Source organism: Ictidomys tridecemlineatus, chromosome 11, assembly GCF_052094955.1.
Source record: "Ictidomys tridecemlineatus isolate mIctTri1 chromosome 11, mIctTri1.hap1, whole genome shotgun sequence".
Lineage (NCBI taxonomy): Eukaryota > Metazoa > Chordata > Mammalia > Rodentia > Sciuridae > Ictidomys > Ictidomys tridecemlineatus.
The window spans coordinates 39,677,190-39,701,154 of record NC_135487.1 but is presented as its reverse complement, the minus strand read 5'-3'; the positions used below and the strand labels follow the sequence as shown (position 1 = coordinate 39,701,154).

At 37.3% G+C, this 23,965-nt stretch overlaps 1 protein-coding gene across 1 annotated transcript in view; it reads right to left on the bottom strand.

The window, feature by feature from the left end:
- The window catches only part of Zyg11a (zyg-11 family member A, cell cycle regulator), a 42,762-nt gene that overhangs the window by 6,336 nt on the left and 12,461 nt on the right, over positions 1-23,965 (bottom strand). Inside the window, exons 4-13 of the mRNA XM_078026266.1 lie at positions 20,939-21,079; positions 20,185-20,361; positions 17,629-17,693; positions 16,137-16,236; positions 16,000-16,053; positions 10,457-10,618; positions 10,336-10,380; positions 7,178-7,372; positions 3,936-3,997; positions 3,475-3,572 (exon numbers count right to left, since the gene is read on the bottom strand). Of these exons, the coding sequence (XP_077882392.1) occupies positions 3,475-3,572; positions 3,936-3,997; positions 7,178-7,372; positions 10,336-10,380; positions 10,457-10,618; positions 16,000-16,053; positions 16,137-16,236; positions 17,629-17,693; positions 20,185-20,361; positions 20,939-21,079 (1,099 nt within the window). The remainder of the gene's footprint in view (positions 1-3,474; positions 3,573-3,935; positions 3,998-7,177; positions 7,373-10,335; positions 10,381-10,456; positions 10,619-15,999; positions 16,054-16,136; positions 16,237-17,628; positions 17,694-20,184; positions 20,362-20,938; positions 21,080-23,965) is intronic.

Below are 23,965 nucleotides of genomic sequence, written 5' to 3'. Positions count from 1 at the left end.
TAGTGGTAAAGCGCTCGCCTAGCATGCACCGGGCCCTGGGTTCGATCCTCAGCATCACATAAAAATAAATAAATGGAATAAAGGTATTGTGTCCAACTGCAACTAAAAAAAAAATCAGACAATAAACTCAGAAAAAATATCAACTGATTATCACAAAGACCTAATCAAATAAAAAGAAAATAGACAAAAAGCAAACAATGGTATTAACAGACAAGGAAATGACTCTCATCAGGAAAAATGACTACTCTCACTTAAAAGAAATGTCAACTAAGACTATTACTTTCTCCTTAGATGGGAAAAGTCGAAAAGTTCAATTAACATTATAATTTTTCAAGAAGGTAGGAAAATGGGGTAGGAATGGGGCTGGGAGTATGGCTCAGTAGTAGAGCGATTGCCTCACATGTGGGAGGCACTGGGTTCAATCCTCAGCACCACATAAAAATTTAAAAAATAATAATAATAAGGTGTTGTGTCCATCTACAACTAAAAAAAAATTAAAACAAACAAACAAAAAATAGGGTAGGAAGACAGCTCAGTGGTACAGTGCTGACCTAACATGTATAAGGTCCTGGGTTCAATTCCTAGCACCACAAACAAACCTATAGGAAAACTGGGCAAGCTCTTATACATTATTGAAAGGAAGGCATGTTTGTAATCAACTCTCTAGAGAGCAGTTTAGCAACACCTATCAAATTTTAAAATGTTTATAACCTTCTGACTCAGCAATTCTAAGAGTTCTGTAGACCAATTCACATACTTGCAAAAGGATGTATTTTAACAAACACTATTTTCTATGCTAGTATTAATACTATGCTATAGGGGCTGGGGATGTGGCTCAAGCGGTAGCGCGCTCGCCTGGCATGCGTGCGGCCTGGGTTCGATCCTCAGCACCACATACAAACAAAGATGTTGTGTCCGCCGAGAACTAAAAAATAAGTATTAAAAAATTCTCTAAAAAAAAAAAATACTATGCTATATATGTTAGCACTTTTTTACTATCAACCAAGCACTATTCTAAATGCTTTACAAATATAATCAACTTAATTCTGATAACAACCCTGTAAAGCAGGTATCATTCTCCAGTTTATAGCTGAGGAAACTGAGGCACAGAGAGACTAAGTAATTTTTTCAAGTTCAGTTAGTAAATGGCAAAACGTGGAATAAAGCACAGATGGTCTGGTTCTGGGGTCTGTGTTTTAATTACCACACTATTGCAAGTGTACATCTTTCTTTTTCTGTTTCATTACTTATTGAAGCGGTATTTAATAGGCAGACGAGAAACAATGTACCCTCCAAAGAAATGTTACCTAAGTTACTACATCCTACAGTATAGATCTAGGGTAGAACTTTGTCGCTGGGACATGTTAGATATTTTAATCTTGGGTAAATTACTTTCATGGTCCTCAGTTTTCTCATCTGATATATGGCTGATGATATTAATGCTACCCCCCTTCTAGGTGTTGTGAAGATTAAATAGTTTTGAGTGCTTACAATACTATCTGTCACACAACTCAAAAGTTCTAATTATTGTCATAGTTGCTACTGTCACAGTTGAAAATACTAGGTCTGGAATGTAATTTGTGGTATTGTACTTGCTTAGCATGTGTGAGGTGTTCAATGTTCTGTACCACACCCAAAAAGGAAAAAACTAGAGTGTTTCAGAACCACTCTGATCCACTGATCTGCCTGACTTTCATATGTCTGGCACCATGCACATTACCTTTTTAATCAGGTTAATAGAAGTGCTACAACAAGCTCCTAAAAATAATTTTTCTTTGTTAATTCTTTCCTATTTATTCTGCCAGGTGAAATTTAGAATAACTTTCAGATCCCCCACATCTCTCATCCATTCACTTGAATTGTATGATAGCCACAAGTTAGAAATGACTATATTTTAATAAGTCTTTCCATCTTTGGAGCATGGTATATCTCAATTATTTCAGAATTTTAAATTATCTCTCATAGTTTTCTATTACTTATTGAAGTCACTTTTAGGTACTTTATGCTTTTGTTGACAATATGAATTATATCTTTTCCCTTAATTAGCTTTCAGATTTTCAATGGTATTTAAAAAATGTCTGTGTTTTTATGTATTTACTTTATACACACACACACACACACACAGACATATATCAATATACTTACATTTTTACTCCTAAAAATAGTCTCTTAAGTTTTCTAGTATAAAATCATAGCCTATATTTTTTTGTAATGAAAGCAAAATTTTTATAATAATCCTGAGCAAACGTATTGACCAAAATGTCTCAGAGGGGATTTTTATTTTGGTACCAGGATTGAACCCAGGGGCCCTTTACAACTGAGTTATATCCCCAGTCCTTTTTTTTTTTTTTTTTTTTTGAGAGAAGGTCTTATCAAGTTATTGAGGGTCTCCCTTAATTGCTGAGACTGTTTGGAACTTGCAATTCTCCTGCCTCAGCCTCCTGAGCTATTAGAATTACAGTTGTGCGCCACCAAACCTGCCACAGGGAGGATTAACAGCAAAACATGCAAAAATATTTACTCTACCTGGAAAACAACCTGACTCCTGGCCTCCCAACCTCCTATAGACCATTCATTACAAGGAGAATGTTCTATGGTTATAAGAATGTTAATGATAAAGAGAGCAAGCTATAGCACGACATGCACAGAATAAGTCTGTTTTCATTAAAAATGTTTATTTTATGTTTATGTTTTGTTTTGGTACTGGAGATCTGCACCCATGGTTACTTTGCTACTAACCTATATCCCCAGCCCCTTTTAAAAAATGTTTAGACAGGGTATTACTAAGTTGCTGAGGCTGAGCTTAAACCTGCTACATTCCTTCCTCAGCCTCCTGAATAACAGGGATTAGGGCAAACTTCACCATGCCTGGCATAAATAGCATAGTCTTAGTAGAGCATATACTAAAAAATAGATGAAAGACTAGTTACCAAATTGTTAACAGTGCTTGCCTGAGGAATTGGGAATGGGGGAAATAACTTCCACTTTTTAAACTGTTGGATATCCACTTCTAAATCATTAATTTTGCAGCCTGTGTGTGTGTGTGTGTGTGTGTGTGTGTGTGTGTGTGTGTGTGTCTGTTTGTCTGTCTGTCTGCATAAGGGTCTAAGTTCCCTAGGCTGGCCTGGAACTTATCCTCCTGCCTCAGGCTTAAAATAGCTGATATTAATAAAAAAAATTCTATTTCTTTTTTCCCCCAATAATGGGGATCCAATACAGGGGTGTTCTATACCACTAAACTACATTCCCAGCCCTTTTTGTTTTTTGAGAGAGGGTCTTGCTAAATGCCTGAGACTGGTCTTGAACTTGCAATCCTCTTGTCTCAGCCTTCTGGGTCACCCAACTTCACTTTCTTTTTAAAAAGCTAAGTTCAAAAGACACAGATGAAAAAAATTTCAAACTCCATATGGAACTTATTCATTATTCAGAAAAACAGCTGAGGGCTATTGTTTTAAATATATGTTGAATACATACGATTTTTACTGCAGACGTGACACATGGCCCATAGTCCCCAGAGCTGAACCACTGGTTGAGAGAAGTTGCCAAGGAGTGAGTAAAATGACTTGAAAGATCTAAAAAGTACAAGGATGTGAATTCACAACTCAGAAATATGAAAATAATTTAACATTTCCCCCATAGTCAATTCCTCACCAAACCAGATATACTATGCAATATACCTTGGTAGCTATCATTTAAACTGAATTTTTTGTCAGATGCTCTACACATTCAATAGTTCATTTCTTCCTCAATCTGGCACACTGTCCACCTCACTTCTTAATTAAGGAAAATGGAATCATTTCTAGAAATGACTTTCACAGTATCACAGAAAAGAAGTGGGATTTGAACACAAGGCTAAATGATACTGAGACTTTATTACTATATAATCAAGCACACTAAGGACAGGCTTGAAGAAAATCACATCATAATGAAATTACCTGTATGTTACCAATGCTGACATCTTACAACTTGGACTTGGCCAATTCTTCATGGTTGCATGCTTTTCCCCAAAAGACAGGGAGAAACAAAGATTCAATTATTATATTCCATCATTTATAAAAGGTCAAAAGAGATTATTTCATGTCATTTATAATTAAATACATTTGAAACAAAAAATAAATTTTCAAAACATGGGAATGACAAAATTTAGACATACCTACTTACCAAATCATTTGACAACTATTACATATGTAGATACATGAAGAAAAGAATGCAATAAAGGCTTCTTTTTTAAGGTACTGAACTGAAATTACACTACATCCTTAAATACCACTCACTGAATAGTAAGAATGGTTTAAAACAGAAGAACTCACTCTAACAGAAAACATGTGGAATGAATTTTGAATCACCTCTTTAAAAGCCCTCTGTTCCTGCTGAAGGATAGAAAAAGCCTTTGGGACAAGAAGTCCCCTGTGTTTCTCCTTTGCTAGCAAAGCAATAAACCTCTTTTTCCTCTTTCTCAAAAATAAATAGATAAATAAAAATAAGAGAAGAAATCAAACACCAAGAACAAAGTAGATGGGAGATATAATAACTGAGTGTGGTAAGAAAAACAAACCCCTGGGGACAGTGGTGCATGCCTATAATCCCAACTTGGGAGGATTACCAAATTCAAGGCTAGTCTCAGCAATTCAGCAAGATCCTCAGCAACTTAGTGAGACTGTCTACAAATAAAAAAAGAATTGGGCGTGGTGGCACATGCCTGTAATCCCAGAGGTTCAGGAGGCTGAAGCAGGAGGATCCCAAGTTCAAAACCAGCTTCAGCAACTTAATGAGTCCCTCAGCAACTTAGTGAGACCCTATGTCAAAATAAAAAGGGCTGGGGATATAGCTCAGTGGTTAAAAGCCCGTGGGCTCAATCCTTGATACCAAAATATAAATAAATAAAATAAAAAGCTAGGGATGTTGCTCAGTGCTAAAAGCACCTCTAGGTTCAATCTCCAATGCCGCAAAAACCCAATTTGAACACAATCCCTAGGAGATTTAAAATTTTTCACACAAGCTACTTTCCAAAATGAAACTAGAGATGGGCTTCAAAACAGGAGGATGGCTGAAATGATTAAAGAATGGGGCTGGCAATATAGCTCAGTTGTTAGAGTGCTTGCCTTGCATTCACAAGGCCCTGGGTTCTATAGCCAGCACCACACGCACCACACACACACACACACACACACACACACACACACACACACACACACACACACACACATTTTTTTAAAAGGCTGGAAATGTAGCTTAGTGCTTATGTAACTTGTGTAAGGCCCTGTGTTCAATCCCCAGTACTGAGGCAGGGAAACATAGAAAGCAGAAAACACAGTCTGGGGAAGGCCAATATCCCCAGAAAGAAAAAAAAAAAATTTTAATGAAAAAGTGGGGGCTGGGGTTATGGCTCAGCAGTAGAGTGATCACGCAGCATGTGCAAGGAAGCCCTGGGTTCGATCCTCAGCACCATATAAAAACAAATAAATAAAAGTATTGTGTCCAACTACAACTAAAAAACAAATATTTTTAAAAGATGAAAAAGTGGGCTGGGCACATGACTCAGTGGTACTGTGCTTTCCTGGCATGTATAAGGTCTTGGGTTTATTCTCCAACATCAGAAAGAAAAGGAAAAGGAAAGGAAAGAAAAAAAAAGAGGAAGGGAGGGAGGAAGGAAAAAAGGAAAGAAAAGGATGAAAGAAAGAGAGCTGGGCACAGGAACACACGCCTGTAATCCTAGCAACTCCAGAGGCTGAGGCAAGAGGATGGCAAGTTCAAAGGCCAGTGTCAGTAAAAATAAGAAGAGATGTGGAGGTGGCTCAGTGCTTGTGACCCTTTAGGTTCAATGTCCAGTACTGCAAAAAAAGAAAGCTCTTTACCTTCAAAGTTTGGAATCATAGGGATATACCTTGATAAGGGTTCATTTTCTTATACTGCATTGAGTACTTATTACTCTGGAAGTTTGTTTCCTTCATTTGGGGAAATTTTTTCTTTTCCAGTACTAGGGAGTGAACCCAGAGGCACCTTACCACTGAGCTACATCTCTAGCTCTTTGAATTTTGAGATGGGGTCTCTCTAAGTTTCTGAGTCTGGCCTTGAACTTGCAATCCTCCTGTCTCAGGCTTCCAAGTCACTGGGATTAGAGTGTGCACTATCATGCCTGGCAAAGACTTAAAAATTCTGAAGGAAAAATATTTGAAAGCTAAAAATTCTACACCTAGCCATTTCACCAACTAAATGTGAGAGTAAGATAAAGGCCTTTAGAAACAGTTGAGATTTCACTTTCATGCATCTCTTCTTAGGAAACTACTGGAAGATATGCTGGGGAGCGAGTAAACCAAGAAACAGGAAGGCATGTAATCCAGAAAATAGGGAAGCAACACAAGAGAGACGATGGGAATATGTAGGATGATAGTAAAGGAATATCCTAGGACGACAGTAACAAAGGTATACCAGATAATACAAAACAAGCAGACCAGATAGAAGAGACACAGAAGGCTCTTGAGAAGGTGAAGTGGATAGAACAGTTCTGAAATGTACTGAAAAACTTATAGCTAGAGTATAGGAAAGAGTAGACACAAGAAATAGCAAGAATAAGAATCATTCTTTCCTATTTGGGGTCAATTAATGGACAGAAGATGCTTAAAAGTAAAAAATAGCAACAAGGCTGGTCACCATGGCCCACACCTGTAAGTCCCAGCTACTTGAAAGGCTAAGGCATGAGGATCACAAGTTCAAGGCCAGCCTCAGCAATTTAAAAAGGGTGGGGATGTAACTCAGTAGAAAAGTGCCTCTAGGTTAAATCCCCAGTACCCCCCCCACTCCCCTCACCCCCCCACCACCACCGCCGCAAAAAAAAAAAACCAAAACAAACAAAAAACCCATAATATCTTATTTAGAGATATGGAAGTAAATACCAAAAGAAATAACTTTTAAAAAGCTGAAAGAGAAAGGGGATTTGCATAAAGCCATACACAACTGTTTGCATGTGTAACTTTTATAAAAAAAAAAAAAAGAAACAGTAAAAGAAATGCAACAAAATTTTGCATTCAAGAGGTTAGCTTTAGGTGAAAGAGCATGGGTAAGTTTCCATTTTCTTCTTTCCTATATGTATTTTTCCCATTTTTTATAATGATCTATAAAAGTAAGTTATATACAAGAAAAGATTACACTGTTTTGTAAAGAAGAATGGTTCCTGTACCAAATCCTGGAGAAGAGCATTCCTCTGCAGGTCACGGAAGAGCCAGGGCTGTTTGTTAGAAGTCAGGTGGGCTATGATACCTGCAGCAAAATAGCTCACTTCTATTTCTTTGCTATGAAGTAAACTGCTGATATGCTTCATCACATCTTCAGTCACCAGCTTGGAAGAAAACTCTCTGACTTCAGCTATGTTGTTCTACAGGTCACATGAAGCAGTGAACATCAGGGACAGGAAGGGAGGAGAGTAAGGAATTAGCTTTTCTCTCTTTCCTACTGCTCATCTCAAATCCGGCTCAACAGCCTAATCCCCAAATCCCACCCCTTTAGCATGAGCATGATCATTACAAATAAATCACCAGATGAGCACTTGCTCAGTACCAGGCATACTACTAGGTAAATGTCTTTTTCTAACTGCCTTATCTCTCATTTAATACAAGAATCAGGTTCACATTACTCATAACTGCATGAATTAAAACTCAAAACCAGGCTTGACAAACAACATAATCAGGGGTCTGCTAGATGTTACATTATCTTGACAAGTTTAACAATAGGCAGGTAATATTTGTTTTATTATGTTGCATTATTTAATTTTCAATACTGTGTAACAAATTACCATAAACTTAGTGGCTTAAAATAATATGAATTTACCTCCTCACTGTTTCTGTGGAACAGGAATCTGGGTGGGGTCCTCTTTCTACTCTGAGATCTCCTAAGGCTGAATTTCTCAAGTGCAATCTCCACTGATGCTGGCAGAATTTGTTTCTTGTGGCTGCAGGACTGAGAGATCCAGTCTCTTGCTAAAAGCCACCTTGAGTTCCAAGAGGTTGCCCAGTTCCTTGAAATGTGGGTTTCTCCCTTTTCCAACTACTAACTTCAATATATTTTACTCCTTTCAAGTTATAAGCAAGAGTCCTTAAAGTGTGTTTACTAGCAAGATGGATTCATAAATATATTGTAACATAATAAGGATGTGATAATCTATCATCTTTGCCATATTCTAGCTGTTAGAAGCAAGTTAACAGGTCCTGCTCACACTCCAGGAGAAGAGGACATTACAAAGAGAAACAAATACAGGAGGTTGAAATGTGTGGTCAGTCATTTGGGGTCTAACCACACAACTGAAAAAGCAAAGGTTTGAAGAGATAGAACCAACAGTCAAAGTAAATAGAACAGAACATAGGGGCTGGGATTGTGGCTCAGCGGTAGAGCGCTCATCTAGCATGGGCAGGACCCGGGTTCGATCCTCAGCACCACATAAAATAAAGGCATTGTGTTGTATCCATCTACACCTAATAAAATAAATATTTTTTTAAAAAAGTAAATAGAACAGTTACTTTAAATCAATGCTAACTTCTGCTATTGCTTCAGCAACTTCCTAGAAAGTACACCATGGACACTAGTATGCTGAAAAGAACAAAGGAAAGTAGAGCTGAAATTGTACTGTTTTTGAGAATCCCCTCAACCTCAGCTCCTTTTTTTCCAGAGATGAGATATGACCCTTGTAAATAGGATAGTTTAAGAGTTAGGTCTATTAGACATTAAATCCAAACAATATAAATCTTTTGGAAGTCTGAAAGGCTCAAAAAAAAATATTTTAAAAAATGGAAAATCTAAATTTTTTTCCTTGTCCCCCATCTTTGGACAGTGCTGGGGATCAAACCTGTGACCCTGAACATGCTAGGCAAGTACTCTTGTCACTGAGCTAGCTATTAACTAGCTAGTAAGATATATAAGGCTTTAGTCCAACTTTCTGGTATTATTTCCCATTGCTAGTCTCTTTTCCAGTTTCTCCCAAAATTTCAATTCTGAAATTTTCTGTTTCATAGTATCTCTTTAATGATTATATTGTCTTTAGCCAAAAATGACCTTTGTCCCTACCTTCTGCTTTTCTGTAACTTTTTGATTTCCAACAATAATCATTTATCCCTCTCTGTGATGGCTTTCACATCTACTGTGTTGTGAGTCCTATAGGTGCCAGGTACATGAAGAGCATAAGTCACAATCCTCATTTTCAAGAAGTTTATGATTAGAAGCAAAGGCTCCCACAGGACTTATGCTTCTCTTCTAGCAATACAAGATGCAGTCTTCAAGGAGAGAGCTGTGTACACAGGTCTAACACTACCTCCTAAACTTGGAAAGTATATGTACACTCAGCCGGAAAGATTTATTTGTCTGTATCTCCCACTGCACCCAGTATGACAAAATAAAGGTGTGCATGGTACATTTTTATTAATTTTTGTAAATCTTTAGGAAACAAATTTCTCAATTATGGAATATTTTGAATGAGAGAATACACAAATATAAACAAAGAAATTTCTAAAAAATTGATTGCCTTGGGGCTGGGCAGGCATTGGGAAAAAATATATATAAACATAATATAAATCACCTTGACAAAGATGTATTATTGTTAAGATTGTTAATACAAGAGGGTCTAGAGCCAGCTCGAGTTTGAATTTTGATTCTATACTAAAGTGACTTAGGATAAATGCTAGTTTCATGTGTCAAAGAGTTTGTGTCTAAGATGTGGATGATAACTGTGTGGTATAGTCATAGCATAATTTTTCCTATCACTGTAGCAATGTGATTTTGCTGTTACCTTCCATGAAAGGATGGCCAGTCTAATCTGAGCTTAACCATAGAATCTGCTTTTGGCTGGTGAGATATTAACAAGTGTGATGTAAACTGAACTTGGAAAGTATATGTACGATGGGACTTGGCCCTCTATTGCTGGCCTGAAACTACCACAGAAAGAAGCCCATGATGACACAAGGCCCAGTCAACTACCAGTCCCAACTTCAGACATGAAAGTCGGGCCACCTTAGACCATCTGGTCCCAGTTGAGTCACCAGATGACTGTGGTTTCATGAATTTCCCCCAGGAGACCAACAGAAAAACTGTAGAGCTGATCTGAACTCAAACTGTTGATCCACAAATTCTTAAGTAAAAAAAAATGGCTATTGTTTTAAGTCACTAAGTTGCAGTTTGTTCACAGCAATAACTGGCTGACATATAATGCTATTTACTTTACAGGGATAATGTGAAAATTAAATGAGTTTATACATGTAAATAGATTTTAACATTTGCTAGCACATGGTAGGTACTACATCCATGTTAATTTTCTGAAAGTAATTAAAATTAACTCAAAACAATTCACCTTACCAAGAGACCAAGTACTTTGCTTTGTACTGAAGACTCTGAAAAAGTCTGTCAAAAGAATAAATAGGTTACTTTATCATGAAGAAAAGAATTTTTACATATAAAGTCAATCCCATCTTCCCACCTCTAAAACTTGAACGTAGATTGCCAATCCTTGGTTTTCAATGAAGTGTTTGCAGGCAGCTGGAGATTCATCTGTAAGATTCCAAAGTGCTTTCAAAGCAAACAAGAGGGTGACATCATCTAATTTTTCAGTAGTCTTTTGTTTCACTATCGCTATAAGTTCCTAAAACACAAAGAGACAGGAGGTTAGATGCCCTATTGAATGCCCACTTCCATTACAAGAAAAGCAAAATTAAGAAGAGTGTTTAGGGGCTGGGGATGTGGCTCAAGCGGTAGTGTGCTCGCTGGCATGCATGGGGTGCTGGGTTCGATCCTCAGTACCACAGGCAACTAAAAAAATAAAGATGTCGTGTCCACCGAAAAATTAAAACATAAACATTAAAAGATTCTCTCTCTCTCTTAAAAAAAAAGAAAAAAGAAGATGTTAGAATCAAATCCCTGTTTCAAACCCAAGTTTCATCACTTAATAGCTTTGTGATCCATTTTTTCAGTAAAATATATTTTAACTATCTCCTATGATTTTTTGTGATTAACTGAAGAAAACAAAAATATAGACGGGTAGTAGCTCAGTGGTACAGCACTTGCCTGGCATGCATGAGGCCTCCTAGTTCAATCCCCAGTATAACCAAAAAAAGAAAAAAAAAAAAGGGCAGAAGGATAAAAGTTTAATAAGTGTGCTTAGTTGGTAAAAACAAACAAACAAATAAACAAACAAACTGCATTATTGCCAGTAATCTCAGTAGACCAGCTCAGGAGGCTGAGGCAGAAGGATCATGAGTTCAAAGCCAGCCTCAGCAATTTAGCAAGGTCCTAAGCAACTCAGTTAGACCTTGTCTCTAAATAAAATACAAAAAAGGGCTGGGGAAGTGGCTCAGTGGTTAAGCACCCTAGGTTCAATCCCTGGTACCCCTCCCCACAAAAAATGGGCATTATCAAGTATATATCAGATATTCTACTTTTTATTGACTGAATACATTTAGTTAACACCATCTGTAAGTCAAGTACTCATTCAGGTAGTAGAGACAGACAAAAAAAAAAAAACTTGGTTTTTCCTCAACTAAAAATTTTAGGGGGCTAAAGTTGTGGCTCAGTGGTAGAGTGTTTTCCTAGCATGTATGAGGCAATGGGTTAAATCTTCAGCCCCACATAAAAATAAATAAATAATCCCACTCTCAAACATCCTGCCTTGCCATGTGTTCTCTCCCTTTTGCATGAGCTCCCACTAGGATGACATTTATCATATGATGCAGCTAGGGAGCCCTCACCAGAGCTGGCACCATGCTATTTGGACTTTCAGCCTCCACAACTGTGAGTTAAAAATAAATAAATAAATGGTCCACCAACAACTTAAAAATATATATTCTTTAAAGTTTCCAAATGGGGCTGGGGTTGTGGCTCAATGGTAGAGTGCTTGCCTAGCATGTGTGAGGCACTGGGTTCAATCCTCAGCACCACATATAAATAAATAATAAGTTTTCAAATCTTTAAAAAAAATGTATTTTAGTTTTGTCAAATGCTCTTAAAGAAATACACAAAAGCTTCAAATTTTACTTTATATAAAGGGTAAGAGGGAAACCTTCAATATAGGTAATATGTAAGCTAGGGCACTCCTATAATACCAGCAACTGGGCAGGGGCAGGTAGAGAGACAGGAGGACCACAAGTTCCAGAACAATATTGGCTAATTAGCAAAGCCCTAAGCAATTTAGCAAGAACTTGTCTCAAAAAATAAAAAGGGTTGAGGGTGTGGCCCAGTGGTATAAATTTTAAAAATAAATAAAGTTGTGACAGCTAAGAGTAGCAGGAAGAAGATATTCACCTAGGCAGTCAACAGGTTATGAATAAGGGAAAGGCAAGGAAGAAAGGGAGCAGTGAAATGAGGCTATCCCTGAAACATTTAACTGTGGCAAAGCCATGGTCCCAGGCTTTACTGATGAGGTAGTATCACTATGACAGAAGTCTGATTTTTAATTGCTAATACAGTTTTCCAGATGAAGAGTCAAAGCACAGAGATTTATCCCAGGTCATATGACTAGTAATTGGTTGGGCCTTGTCTGCCTAAATCTGATTCCTGAGCTCTTGTTATCACTACCTAAAATGTCTTTCTAGTAGAAAATATCATTATTATATGCAAGTATGAATATAACACAATGAAACACTTTATTTTGTACAATTAATATGCACTTTAAAAAAATAAGGCTGGGGGCTGGGATTGTGGCTCAGCGGTAGAGCACTCGCCAAGCATGCTCGAGACCCGGGTTCAATTCTCAGCATCAAAAACATAAATAAATAAATAAAGGCATTGTGTTGTGTCCATCTACAAAAAAAAAGATATTCTCTCTCTCTCTCAAAAAAAATAAGGCTGGGAATGTAGCTCAGGATATAGCACTTGCCTAGTGTATGTAAAGCCCAGTATTAAATAAACAAAATAAACTTGTCTCTCTAGGAAATCCACTGTTCTTCCTCCCATTATGTTGCTCGGAGTCCTTGCTCTATTTGCATCCAGTCCTGTTACCATTTCTAGACATTTTCACAACTTCTACTTTAGGATAAATGCTAAACCTAACTATCAGTCCACTTCATGCCTCCCCCAAACTCTGAAGGTTGAAAAAGTCTGTGCTTTCAATATCTGCCCATAAATTTTAAAAGGGCATTCAACTATATTTTGTTCCAAAGACTGTTATTTCCTAATTCTTCTCCTCAAACTTTAATTACCATATTTTTACACTCATTGATCCCTTCATATCTCTCCCTTTTGGTTATGCTGAGGAACAAACACAGAACCTATCACAAACTAGGTGAGAGCTCTACCACTGAGCCAAATTCACAGCCCTATTTTTATTTTAAGACAGGGTCTTTCCTCAAAAGGCTAGGCATGGAACTGCCATACCGCTCCTTAGTATTTCTGCAGAAGAATTAAAATCATCATATTACAATGTTACATGCCACCCATGTTTATAGCAGCACAATTCATAACAAAAGTCATATAGAAAAATGAAATTATGTCATTTGCAGAAAAATGGATGAAACTAGAAACCATTAAGTAAAGTGAAATAAGTATAGCTCAGAAGGTTAAGGGTTCTATGTTTTCTCTCCTATGTAGAAGCCAGAGAGGAAAAACGAAAAGAAAGATGGGGGCGGATCTCATTAAAATCAAAGGGACATCAGAAAACAACCAAGGGATGGGAGTAGGGAGACAGGGGGAAAGTGCTAGGGAGTGATACTGCCAAGTTATATTGTTATATTATATGCAAGTACAAATACAACAACAAATCCCATCATTATGTACAACTAAAATGCACCAATTAAAAAATGCAGAGTGTGGGGAGACAGACTCTCACTATATTGTCGAGGATGGCCTCAAACTTGCAATTTCTCTGCCTCAATCTCTCAAGAATCTGGGTTTATAGGTATATGCCACGATGCCTAGCTCATATCATCTTTCAAAGTCTTCTAAACTGGCATGTTTACACTTGCATCAATGTACTCTGCTTTCTCTCCTACTCCACTAAAGCCAACATCTTTATACCTACTCTAAATCTTATTCCTGCAAACTCAAGGATTTGGTATCAAAATTATTTTCTCAATGGGGTGCCAAGGCACAAGCCAGGGAATTTGGGAGAATAGAGCAGCAGGATGCAAAGTTAGAGGCTAGCCACAGCAACTAAGTAAGATCCCACCCTCAATAACTTAGAAACCCTGTCTTTCTTTCTTTCTTTCTTTCTTTCATTCATTCATTCATTCATTCATTCATTCATGATTTATGTGGTGCTGAGGATTGAACCTAAAGCCTCACAAGTGTAAGGCAACCGCTCTACCACTGAGCTATAACTCTAGCCCCTTAAAAATTTTTTAAAAGTTGTCTTGTTTAGGGCAATTTTTCCCTTGTTCATAGGCACAAAATATCTTAATATTTTACAAAATATCTATCTTACAAAAAAATTACTATTGACTCCACATAGTACCATTCTCTTTCCTTCTCATTAAAATCAACATAAAAAAGTTTTCTCCATTTCTCTGTTCATCATTCAACTTGTTTGGCCCAGCATTCTCTGAAAACAGGACCTACCAAGATGTCTCATGACTCCCATAATGCCAAATTCAAGAGTCAATTCCATTGTCATCTCACTCAACTACTCAGTTAGATCTGACACAACTGCCTGAGTTTTCTTGAATATTTCCTCTTGGATTCTAAGACACTTCTCTCTCCTGTTTCCTAGCACATTCTGGATGCTCCTTCTCAAACTCCTTTTTTTGCTTCTCCTAATTTTCCAATGAACTTCTGTATATCCTTTTCTTTTCTCTATATACACTCCATATTCTTTCTAGGTAATCCCATCCAATCCACAACTGATGAAAAAAATACATTTCTCTACCCCTAACCACCACTATGAGCTGCATCCCAGAACTCAAACCACCTTCTTGGGTTTTTTGGGGGTGGGTACCAGGGATTGAACTCAGGGGCACTCAAAACCACTGAGCCACATCCCCAGCCCTATTTTGTATTTTATTTAAAGACAGGGTCTCACTGAGTTGCTTAGTGCCTTGCTATTGGTAAGGCTGGCTTTGAAATCATGATCCTCCTGTCTCAGCTTCCTGAGCCAGTGGGATTACAGACATGCACCACTGCACCTGGCTTCAAACCACCTTCTTTTTTTTTAGTTGTAGATGAACACAATACCTTTATTTTATTTTATTCAGCGCTGAGGATTGAACCCTGTGCCTCCTATGTGCAAGGCAAGCACTCTACCACTAAGCCACACTCCCAGCCTTCATATCACCTTCTTGACAACTCAAGTACCGCAGAAATGAACAGGCCCAAAAGAAAGTTTTTATCCTTGACTTTATCACTATTATAAACATGCATCAATAAATGGAAAAATGTATTGGTTGGATATCAAACACTGAAGTATCCACAGATAACGGCAATGCAAAAGGCATAAAATAAGAAATGTATCTAAATAAAATACAAAATAGGGCTGGGGATGTGCCTCAGTGGTTGAGTACCCCTGAGTTTAATCCCCAGTATCAAAAAAAAAAAAAAAAGTGCAGAATAAAGTGACGCAGAATAAAGTGACGCAAAATGTTTTGAATGAGCAATGTTCACATAATCCTAATGTAAATACAGATTACAGATTTAATTGTGCTATAAACTTGTTGGGAACTGCAGAAAGAATTAATCTGTAGAAATATATGTAGGAGAACCAAATTTTTATTTATTATAGTAACAAAATAAATATCTAAAACTGCAAAAATCAAGAAACTGCAATTAAGCATTATATTTTGAAAAGTAGAAGTAAATAAATAGCTATAAGAATAGAAATTTCTCTTGGGGAACAAGTTTTACAATTTCTTTTCTTTTCTGTAGTGCCGAGAATTGAACCCAGGGCCTTGTGCATGCAAGGCAAGCACTCTAACAACTGAGCTATATACCCAGCCTACAATTTCTTTTTAATGGAGCCTTTAGACCTATTTATTTTTTTAAGCTGCATTCACAAAATACCTGCATTTTTACAAAAGTTAAATGAAGATCAACTCAACCCACCTTAACTGCCATGAAGAGCTCTTCTTGGAGTTGTGCGATTTGCTCTGGTGATAGCTAAAGGCAAGTAAAAAGCAAAAAGTGAAGTATCCAAGCTATATGAGGAGGAAGAGCACGATCTTGACCTAAATGTCACATACCTGCAATGCTAGAATAGAGGTGATGCTCACTGCCATAGTTTGCATTTTGGGGTTCTCATGCCTACAGAGCCATTTCATAACAAACTTGGCAGCATCAAACCTGAAAAGAAGTGTTTATTTTTCTCAATATTACATAGTTTGTGAAACTGTACATGGCAAATCACTCAGCCTCCCCCAACAAATCCTGTAACAAAAATAGTTTTGAACTTATAAAGCCTCAACTATGAAAATGAGCATTTAGGAGATAAGATAGAATAGGAGAGTATACAAATAGAATGAGTACGAATGGGGTGCAGATCAAAGGAAGGGTACCTGCAGAGCATGAAAGTAGCAGCCCTGGATTCAATCATCAGAACCAAGGGGTAATAAAAAGAGCGAGAGAAAAAGAATAAAAATACAACACTGGGGCTGGGGCTGGGGCTCAGTGGTAGAGCTTGCCTCACACAAACATGTGAGGCATTGGGTTCGATCCTCAGCACCATATTAAAAAATTAATAAATAAAGATATTGTGTTCATCTACAACTAAAACATATCCTTTTAAAAAACAGAACACTGGATAAGCAGATCCAAAGAAACCTTTTTTAATTTTTATTTATTTCTGGGGATTTATTTTTATCCTTTCTGGGAACTGAACCCAGGATCTCACATAGTAGTAGGCAAATGCTCTATTACTGAGCTACATCCCCAGCCCTTTTCATTTTTTATTATGACATGGAGCCTCACTAAGTTGCCTAGGCTGGCCTTGAACTTGTGATCCTCCTGCCTAAGCCTCCCAAGTAGCTGGGTTTATAGCCCTGTGCAACTATGCCTAGCAAAAAAACTTTTTAGCATTTAGTTTCTACTATGATGAGTCTAAAGAGTTTCCAAAGAGGTATTAATTTGTAATCTGAATTGTGGACAGTGCCAAAAAGCTCGTATCAGCCTGTGCTTAATTTTTCTGCTTTCTGCAGTTAACTAATCTAAATGCTTTAAACTCGTGAATCTGGAAGATCACAAAGGCTTTGAAAAGAATCCCAAGAATCCCTCTATAACATCTAGGATGATAATGATTTTTTAAATTATTATTAAATAATCAATAACAAAATAAATGACTAAGATTCTTCATATGGCCAATACCTCTTAAACTATGTACTGTGATAGATAATTTATAAACATTATCATATCAAATCCTCAAAAGAGTTACTATTTTACAAACAGAGGAAACATGTGCAGAGACAATGGAAGGGCTAGAACTTGAGTCCAAGTGCATTTGATTCTTTGGAGCTCATATTTTTTACCCACTGCCTGGTCCTGGAATCACTTTGGGAGAGAACATTTACAAATACAGTACCACCGATCACTACTGTGTGTTAGGCTCAAAACAGCCTTCTGCACAAACAACTTGTCTGAGCCTTAATCAGGCCTTGGCCAAATAATAATCAAATGCCAACAGTGCTCAGAGGAACACTGGCCAGCACCCCAATCAGATGACCAACTTCTATTTATACTTGCCTGTCAAACGGAACATCCACAAGAATCCTGGAATTGGTTAAGGAAAGAAGACAATTCTTCTGTAACTTTTGAGTAAAAAAAGAAAATAATTGTGAGTAAATGTAATACTCCATTCTAAATACAGGTTCCAATGTATTAGATGGTTTAGATGGTGTTAAAATGAGCTTTTCTTATTGGTAGCTCACTGCTGTACCTAGCTCTCTTCAAGTTTTTCCTTTAAACCTACAACTGATGACTGCCATGCAGGAATGAAGACTAATTGAGCCAGATCTTTTAACTTTTCAAGAACAGGCGAAAATACAGATTTCTTAAATGAGAAAGATCATCTTCCTTATTATATTTTTAAATATCAACTCCCACTGGGACAGGCACAGTAGCAGATATCTGTCATGCTAGAAAGTCAGGAGCTGAAACAGGAAGACCAAAAGTTTAAGGCCAGCCTCAGCAACTCAGCAAGGCCCTAAGCAATTTAGCAAGACCCTCTCTCAAAATAAAAACATAAAAAGGGCTGGGAATGTAGTTCAGTGGCAAAACACACCTGGATTCAATCCCAATACCAAAAAAAAAAAAAAAAAAGAAAAGTATATCTATCTCCCTCTCTCAATTCCTATCATAAAGACTCATTTAGATCTGACAAATTTATTCACCTGTGTAACCATCACCACCACAAATCAAGAAAAAAACATTTCTATCATCCCCAAAGAGTTCTACTATGCCCCATCCTGGCAGCTTCAACCCCAGAAAATTACAGTTATAGTTTTTTTTTTCTTTTAAGGTTTCACAAATGGAATCATATAGTATCTACTCTTAAAATATTTTGCCTGGCAAATGTTTTTAAGATTCATCCCTGTTGCATGTATCAGAACTTCATTTCTTTCTGTGCCAAACAGTATTTCCTTATATCAATATACAATTTATTTATTCACCCAATTTTTTTTAGTAATTATGAACAAAGTACTATGAACATTCCTATATAAACATTTATATAGACATATAATTTTATTCTCTTTGCTAAACACGTAGGTGGGAATAACTGGGTAGAATAAAAGTGTACATTTCATTTTTAAAGAAATTACCAAACAGTTGAACTGGTAGTTGTATCGTTTCACATTCTTACAACCAAATGAGAATTTCAATTGTCTCATACCCTGCCAACACTTGATGCCTTCTAGTTATTGTCCAGTCTAAGGGGTATGCAGTAGTTTCTAGAAGGAGTACCAGTATCTCACTGTAGCTTTAAATTGAATTTCCCAGGTAACTAAGAGTATTGTAGCTGGATACCAATGGTGCACACCTGTAATCCCATCAACTTGGGAGGCTGAGATAGAGTACAAGTTCAAGGTTAGCCCGGAAACTTAGCAAAAAACTGTCCTAAAATTAAATAATAATAATAATAATAATAATAATAATAATGGCTGTAGATGTACTCAATGATAAAGCACCACTGGATTCAATCCACACACACATCCCCAAAAAATTACGAGGTTCTGGAAATTGAACCCAGAATCTTGTCTGCTAGGCAAGCACTCTGACATTGAGCTATTTGCCTCCAACCCTTTTATTTTTTATTTTGAGACAGTCTCACTAAGCTGTTCAGGCTGGCCTCAAAATTGCAATCCTCCTGCTTCAGTCTCCAGAGTAGCTGGGATTACAGGCATGCATTTTTAAAAAATTTTAACCTGGGCTGGGGATGTGGCTCAAGCAGTAGCGCGCTCGCCTGGCATGCGTGCGGCCCAGGTTCGATCCTCAGCACCACATACCAACAAAGATGTTGTGTCCGCCAAATACTAAAAAATAAATGTTAAAATTCTCTCTCTCCCTCTCTCTCACTCTTTAAAAAAAAAAATTAACCTCATTGCTTATCTGTAGTTCCTATTTTTCTATACCAAACATCATATACTCCTTATCTATTTTGTCTCTCTCCCTCCCTCTCTTCCCCTCTTTCTCTCTCTCTCTGATACAATGAAAAACCAGAACTAAAAAATACACATTTGTATTTTTTGCAAGTCATCCATGGGCTGTGTGTGTGAGCTATGCTCATTGGAGCGATATTTTGAGGGGACAGGTCTGGCATTACGCGCTGACTGGGTTGTGCGACAAGTACACCTTTCCTCTTGCTCAGCCTGTGATTGCACACAGCACCTGAGATGGGTGTGATTTGCCAAGATGTCAATCAACCTGCTGAACATAAGACATCGCAAAATAAGACTCACCTCTGAAATATTATCCCCTGCCTTATTTGGTGAAGAACATTCCACTGAAGCTCCTGTGTGTGTGTGTGTGTGTGTGTGTGTGTGTGTGTGTGTGTGTGTCTGGGTGCGCACTCTTTCCAGAGCTGTCCAGTGTGGAAGCTGACCCTTAAGGTGGCAGATCAGTCCCACCCTAGATCTGAGAAACTCATGTCCTTATGTTGTGTGATTTCTTCACTGTTTTCCTAGTTTAATGTTGCAGCCAGCTCTTTAGAACCCAGCTCATCTTGTCAGTGTGGGCACCTGGTGAGAGTAAAGTATTTGCCCTGATCTTAAAAAGCACAATTAAAATTTCAATCAAAATTACCTGTTGGTAATGGGGGAAATTTTTCAGAGCCTTGAAAAGTAGACAAGTGACTTCTGACAATAGGCGAACAGGCATTCCCTGGGCCAGACCCTGGCGTGTTAAGTTGAGGGCACAAGCACTAGCTGTGAATTGCACTGGTAAATCCATTGGATGATTCCTCATTCCTACAGCCACAAGCTGAAGATAAACATGGTTTGAGAGTATAGAACAACATCAACATTCTTTTTACTGCCTTGTGCTTGTTCTGGTTGGCAAAATGTTTGCTCTTTATCGTAACAGTAACAGATATTCCTTATCCTCAGCATTTACTCTTTTAGGACATTAAGGTATTATATCAATACTCTCTAATTAAAAGGCAGTCATTAACTTTCTGTGTGACTTTGGACAAGTCGCCTCCTTTCTCTGGACCTCCCATTTCCTCACACTAAAACTAATTTCACAATCTTTCCTTGGGCCTCACTTCATTCAAGGTATTCCAATAGGCATTTCAGAGAACACAAATATGAACCAGACTTATATCTTATTCTTATTCTTTAGTGTAAAGCCTTGTAAGAGCAACAGTGCACACAGGCAAACACTGTGAGGGATTCCAACAACATGAAACTAAAAAAAGCCTCATCAAAGACATGCAAATAAGTGATGTTGAGATAGATATGGAGGGAGCACTCATTTCTGGAAAGAAATCAAACATACAATTACTTATCTAATTGAACCAAGTAATCTGAAAAAAACTTCCTTTCTAGGGTATAGTTACCTTTAAAATAGCAGGCATGTGTACATGCATTGAAAATGTCTCTGTAAAGAGCCTGTAAAGAGCTTCCTTCATAAAACATGACCTGTTCCCATATCGGCTCAGTGCTTCGGAAATCTGACCCATACTGGCTCCTCCAGCAACCTGAAAAAGAAGCACATTACTAATAGGTTTTACCAGTCATGCCCAAGCTTCCAATGTTTGAAACAATATTAAGAGCTGTTCAATGATATATTCCAGGTGGTTTACAAAGTTGTTCTCATTTAGTCAGAGAGGTAAAGTATGCTGCTAATTTAACAAAGAAGTAAACTGGAGAAATCAAAATTAAATACCATCTCCCTATAACTATATTACAATTGATACTTCAACTGAGTACAATCCTCAGTAATGCAAAACAAGAGAAAAATACTCAACTAATATATAATGAGTTATGTGTAATTTTTTAATGTTAAATTATTGAAAGCCAGATTATAATTAATTGAAGAGTTATATTTTATTTTTTTTAAAGAGAGGGAGAGAGAGAATTTTTAAATATTTATTTTTCAGTTTTCGGCGGACACAATATCTTTGTACGTGGTGCTGAGGATCGAACCCAGGCCGCACACACGCAAGCGCACTACCGCTTGAGCCACGTCCCCAGCCCCAAGTTATGTGTAATTTTTTTAACAACCAAAAATAATGAATGAATATAATGTTTCTCAAATAATCCTATAGAATTAGAAAAATGGTCATGTAAAATAATACAAAAAGACTAAGGATATAGTTCAGTTGGTAGAGTATTTGCCTACCATGGGTGAGGCCCTATATTCAATCCCCAGCAACATAAAGTAGAAAAAGAAAAAGGAATTGATTTTAATTTTTTTGAGTAGCATTTCTTTCTTATTTATATAGTATCATAATTTTCCATGCTATCCCTGAATAACACATTTTAAATAGTTAATATGAAGACTTTGGATCTGGAAAATAATGGTGTTCACCTGACTCCAAACCACCCCTACTCCCAACACCCTCATATCATCTCTTTAAACTATAAAATCAACAAAGAATTTAAACAAACTAGACATGACACAGTTTACAGCATTACTGGGTAGTGAGGGGAAAAAAGAAGGAAATGGGGGAGGGGAGATTAAGGATCATGCAAAAGAAAAAGAAAACCTTCACCATTCTACCATGACAAATAACATCATCACCCATTGGATGATCTCACTCCACTAAATTGACAAGAGACTGCTTTTAAATTAGGAACCTTATCAACCAAATGCCCAAAAATGAAAAAATTAAAACCAATTCCATATAAAACATTTTTGAGAATGTCAGAAAAATGAAAACCTACATATTTTGGCTTAAAAAAATCTTTCCATAAATGAAAAATAAATCAGAAGACAATTATACCATAGCACAGCACTCCAAACTTAATATTCTTTTTTTTTAGTTGTAGATGGACACAATATCTTTATTTTTAGTCAGAGAGGTAAAGTATGAATATTAAGTAAACTTAATATTCTTAACACACATTTTGGTATATGAAAAAAAATATATATATATATACATCCAGGCATAGTGGCACCCACCTATAATCCCAATGACTTGGGAGACTGAGGCAGAAGTACCAAAAGTTAAAGGTCGGCCTCAACAATTTAGAGAGACTCTGTCTCAAAATAAAAAATAAAACTGTCTGGGAATGTAGCTCAGTGGTAAAGCACTCCTGGGTTCAATCTCCAGTGCCAAAACAAATCATTAATATCAAGGAGCTAAAGCAAGGGTTTATTAAATTCTGGAAAGAAAAAGATAAAATTTTACCAAATAGACTAAGTTACATGGTACACAAGGAAGAATAGATTTAATTTTTTAAAAAAAAAAAATGTAGTATGGGGAATAGCATGGTGCTACTTGCCTCTAATCCCAGAAATCTGGGAAGCTGAGGCAGGAAGATCACAAGTTCTGAGGCTAGCCTCAGCAATTTAGCAAGGCCCTAAGCAACTTTGTGAGATACTGTCTAAAAAAATAAAAAGGGCTGGGAATGTGGCTCAGTGGTTAAATACCCCTGGATTCAATTCCAAGTACCTCTCCTCAAAAAAAAAAAAAAAAAAATGAGTAAGAAAGAAGAATATAGCAGGAAAACTGACTTCTTCCCTACCTCACCGCGACTCCAACACTGAGAATTGAGCCTAAGGACAATCTACCAACTGAGTTATACCTCTTCATTTTGTGTCAGGGTCTCACTAAGTTGCAGAAGCTGGCCTAAAACTTGCAATCCTCCTGCCTTGGCCTCTAGAGGTATGTACCAAATGTATCCAGCTCAAACAGTTGTATCCTATGCAGTGCCCAGGATCCAACCCAGGGCCTCATGAATGCTAGGCTAGCACCATACCACTGAGCTACATTCCCAGTCAAAACAAGTAAAAACTTAAAACAGAAAGCAGAAGCAGAAAAAGATCTAGAGAATCATTACAGAATAAAATGAAAGAATATCAAACCTATACAGACAAGTTTCTGTAGGAAAAATGAACAAATACTTGAAACTACCATCCTAGAAAACTGTCTAGACAGAAAAGACCTAGGGGACTCAGGGTGTATCTCAGTGGTTGAGGCTCAGGGTGTATCTCAGTGGTCAAACTCTTGTATAGCATGTACACATGTTCATCCCAGGCACAAACACCTAAAGAAGAAAATGTGAACATAGTTAGTGACTCTACAAAATACTTTTACACAGCCAGGCACGGTGGTGCAGGCCTATAATCCCAGCTACTTGGGAGGCTGAGGCAACATCATTACAAAATCAAGACCGGCTTGGGCATCTTAGTGAGACCTTGTCTCAAAATTTTAAAAAATGAAAAGAGGATATAGATATAGCTCAGTAGTAGAGCTCTCCTGGGTTCAATCACCAACATCACACACACACACACACATACACACACACACACACACACACACACACACACACACAATACACTTCTGAACATATACATTTATACTCCATTATATATGATGTATCAAAGTGCATTCTAAACTGGGCACAGTGGCACACTC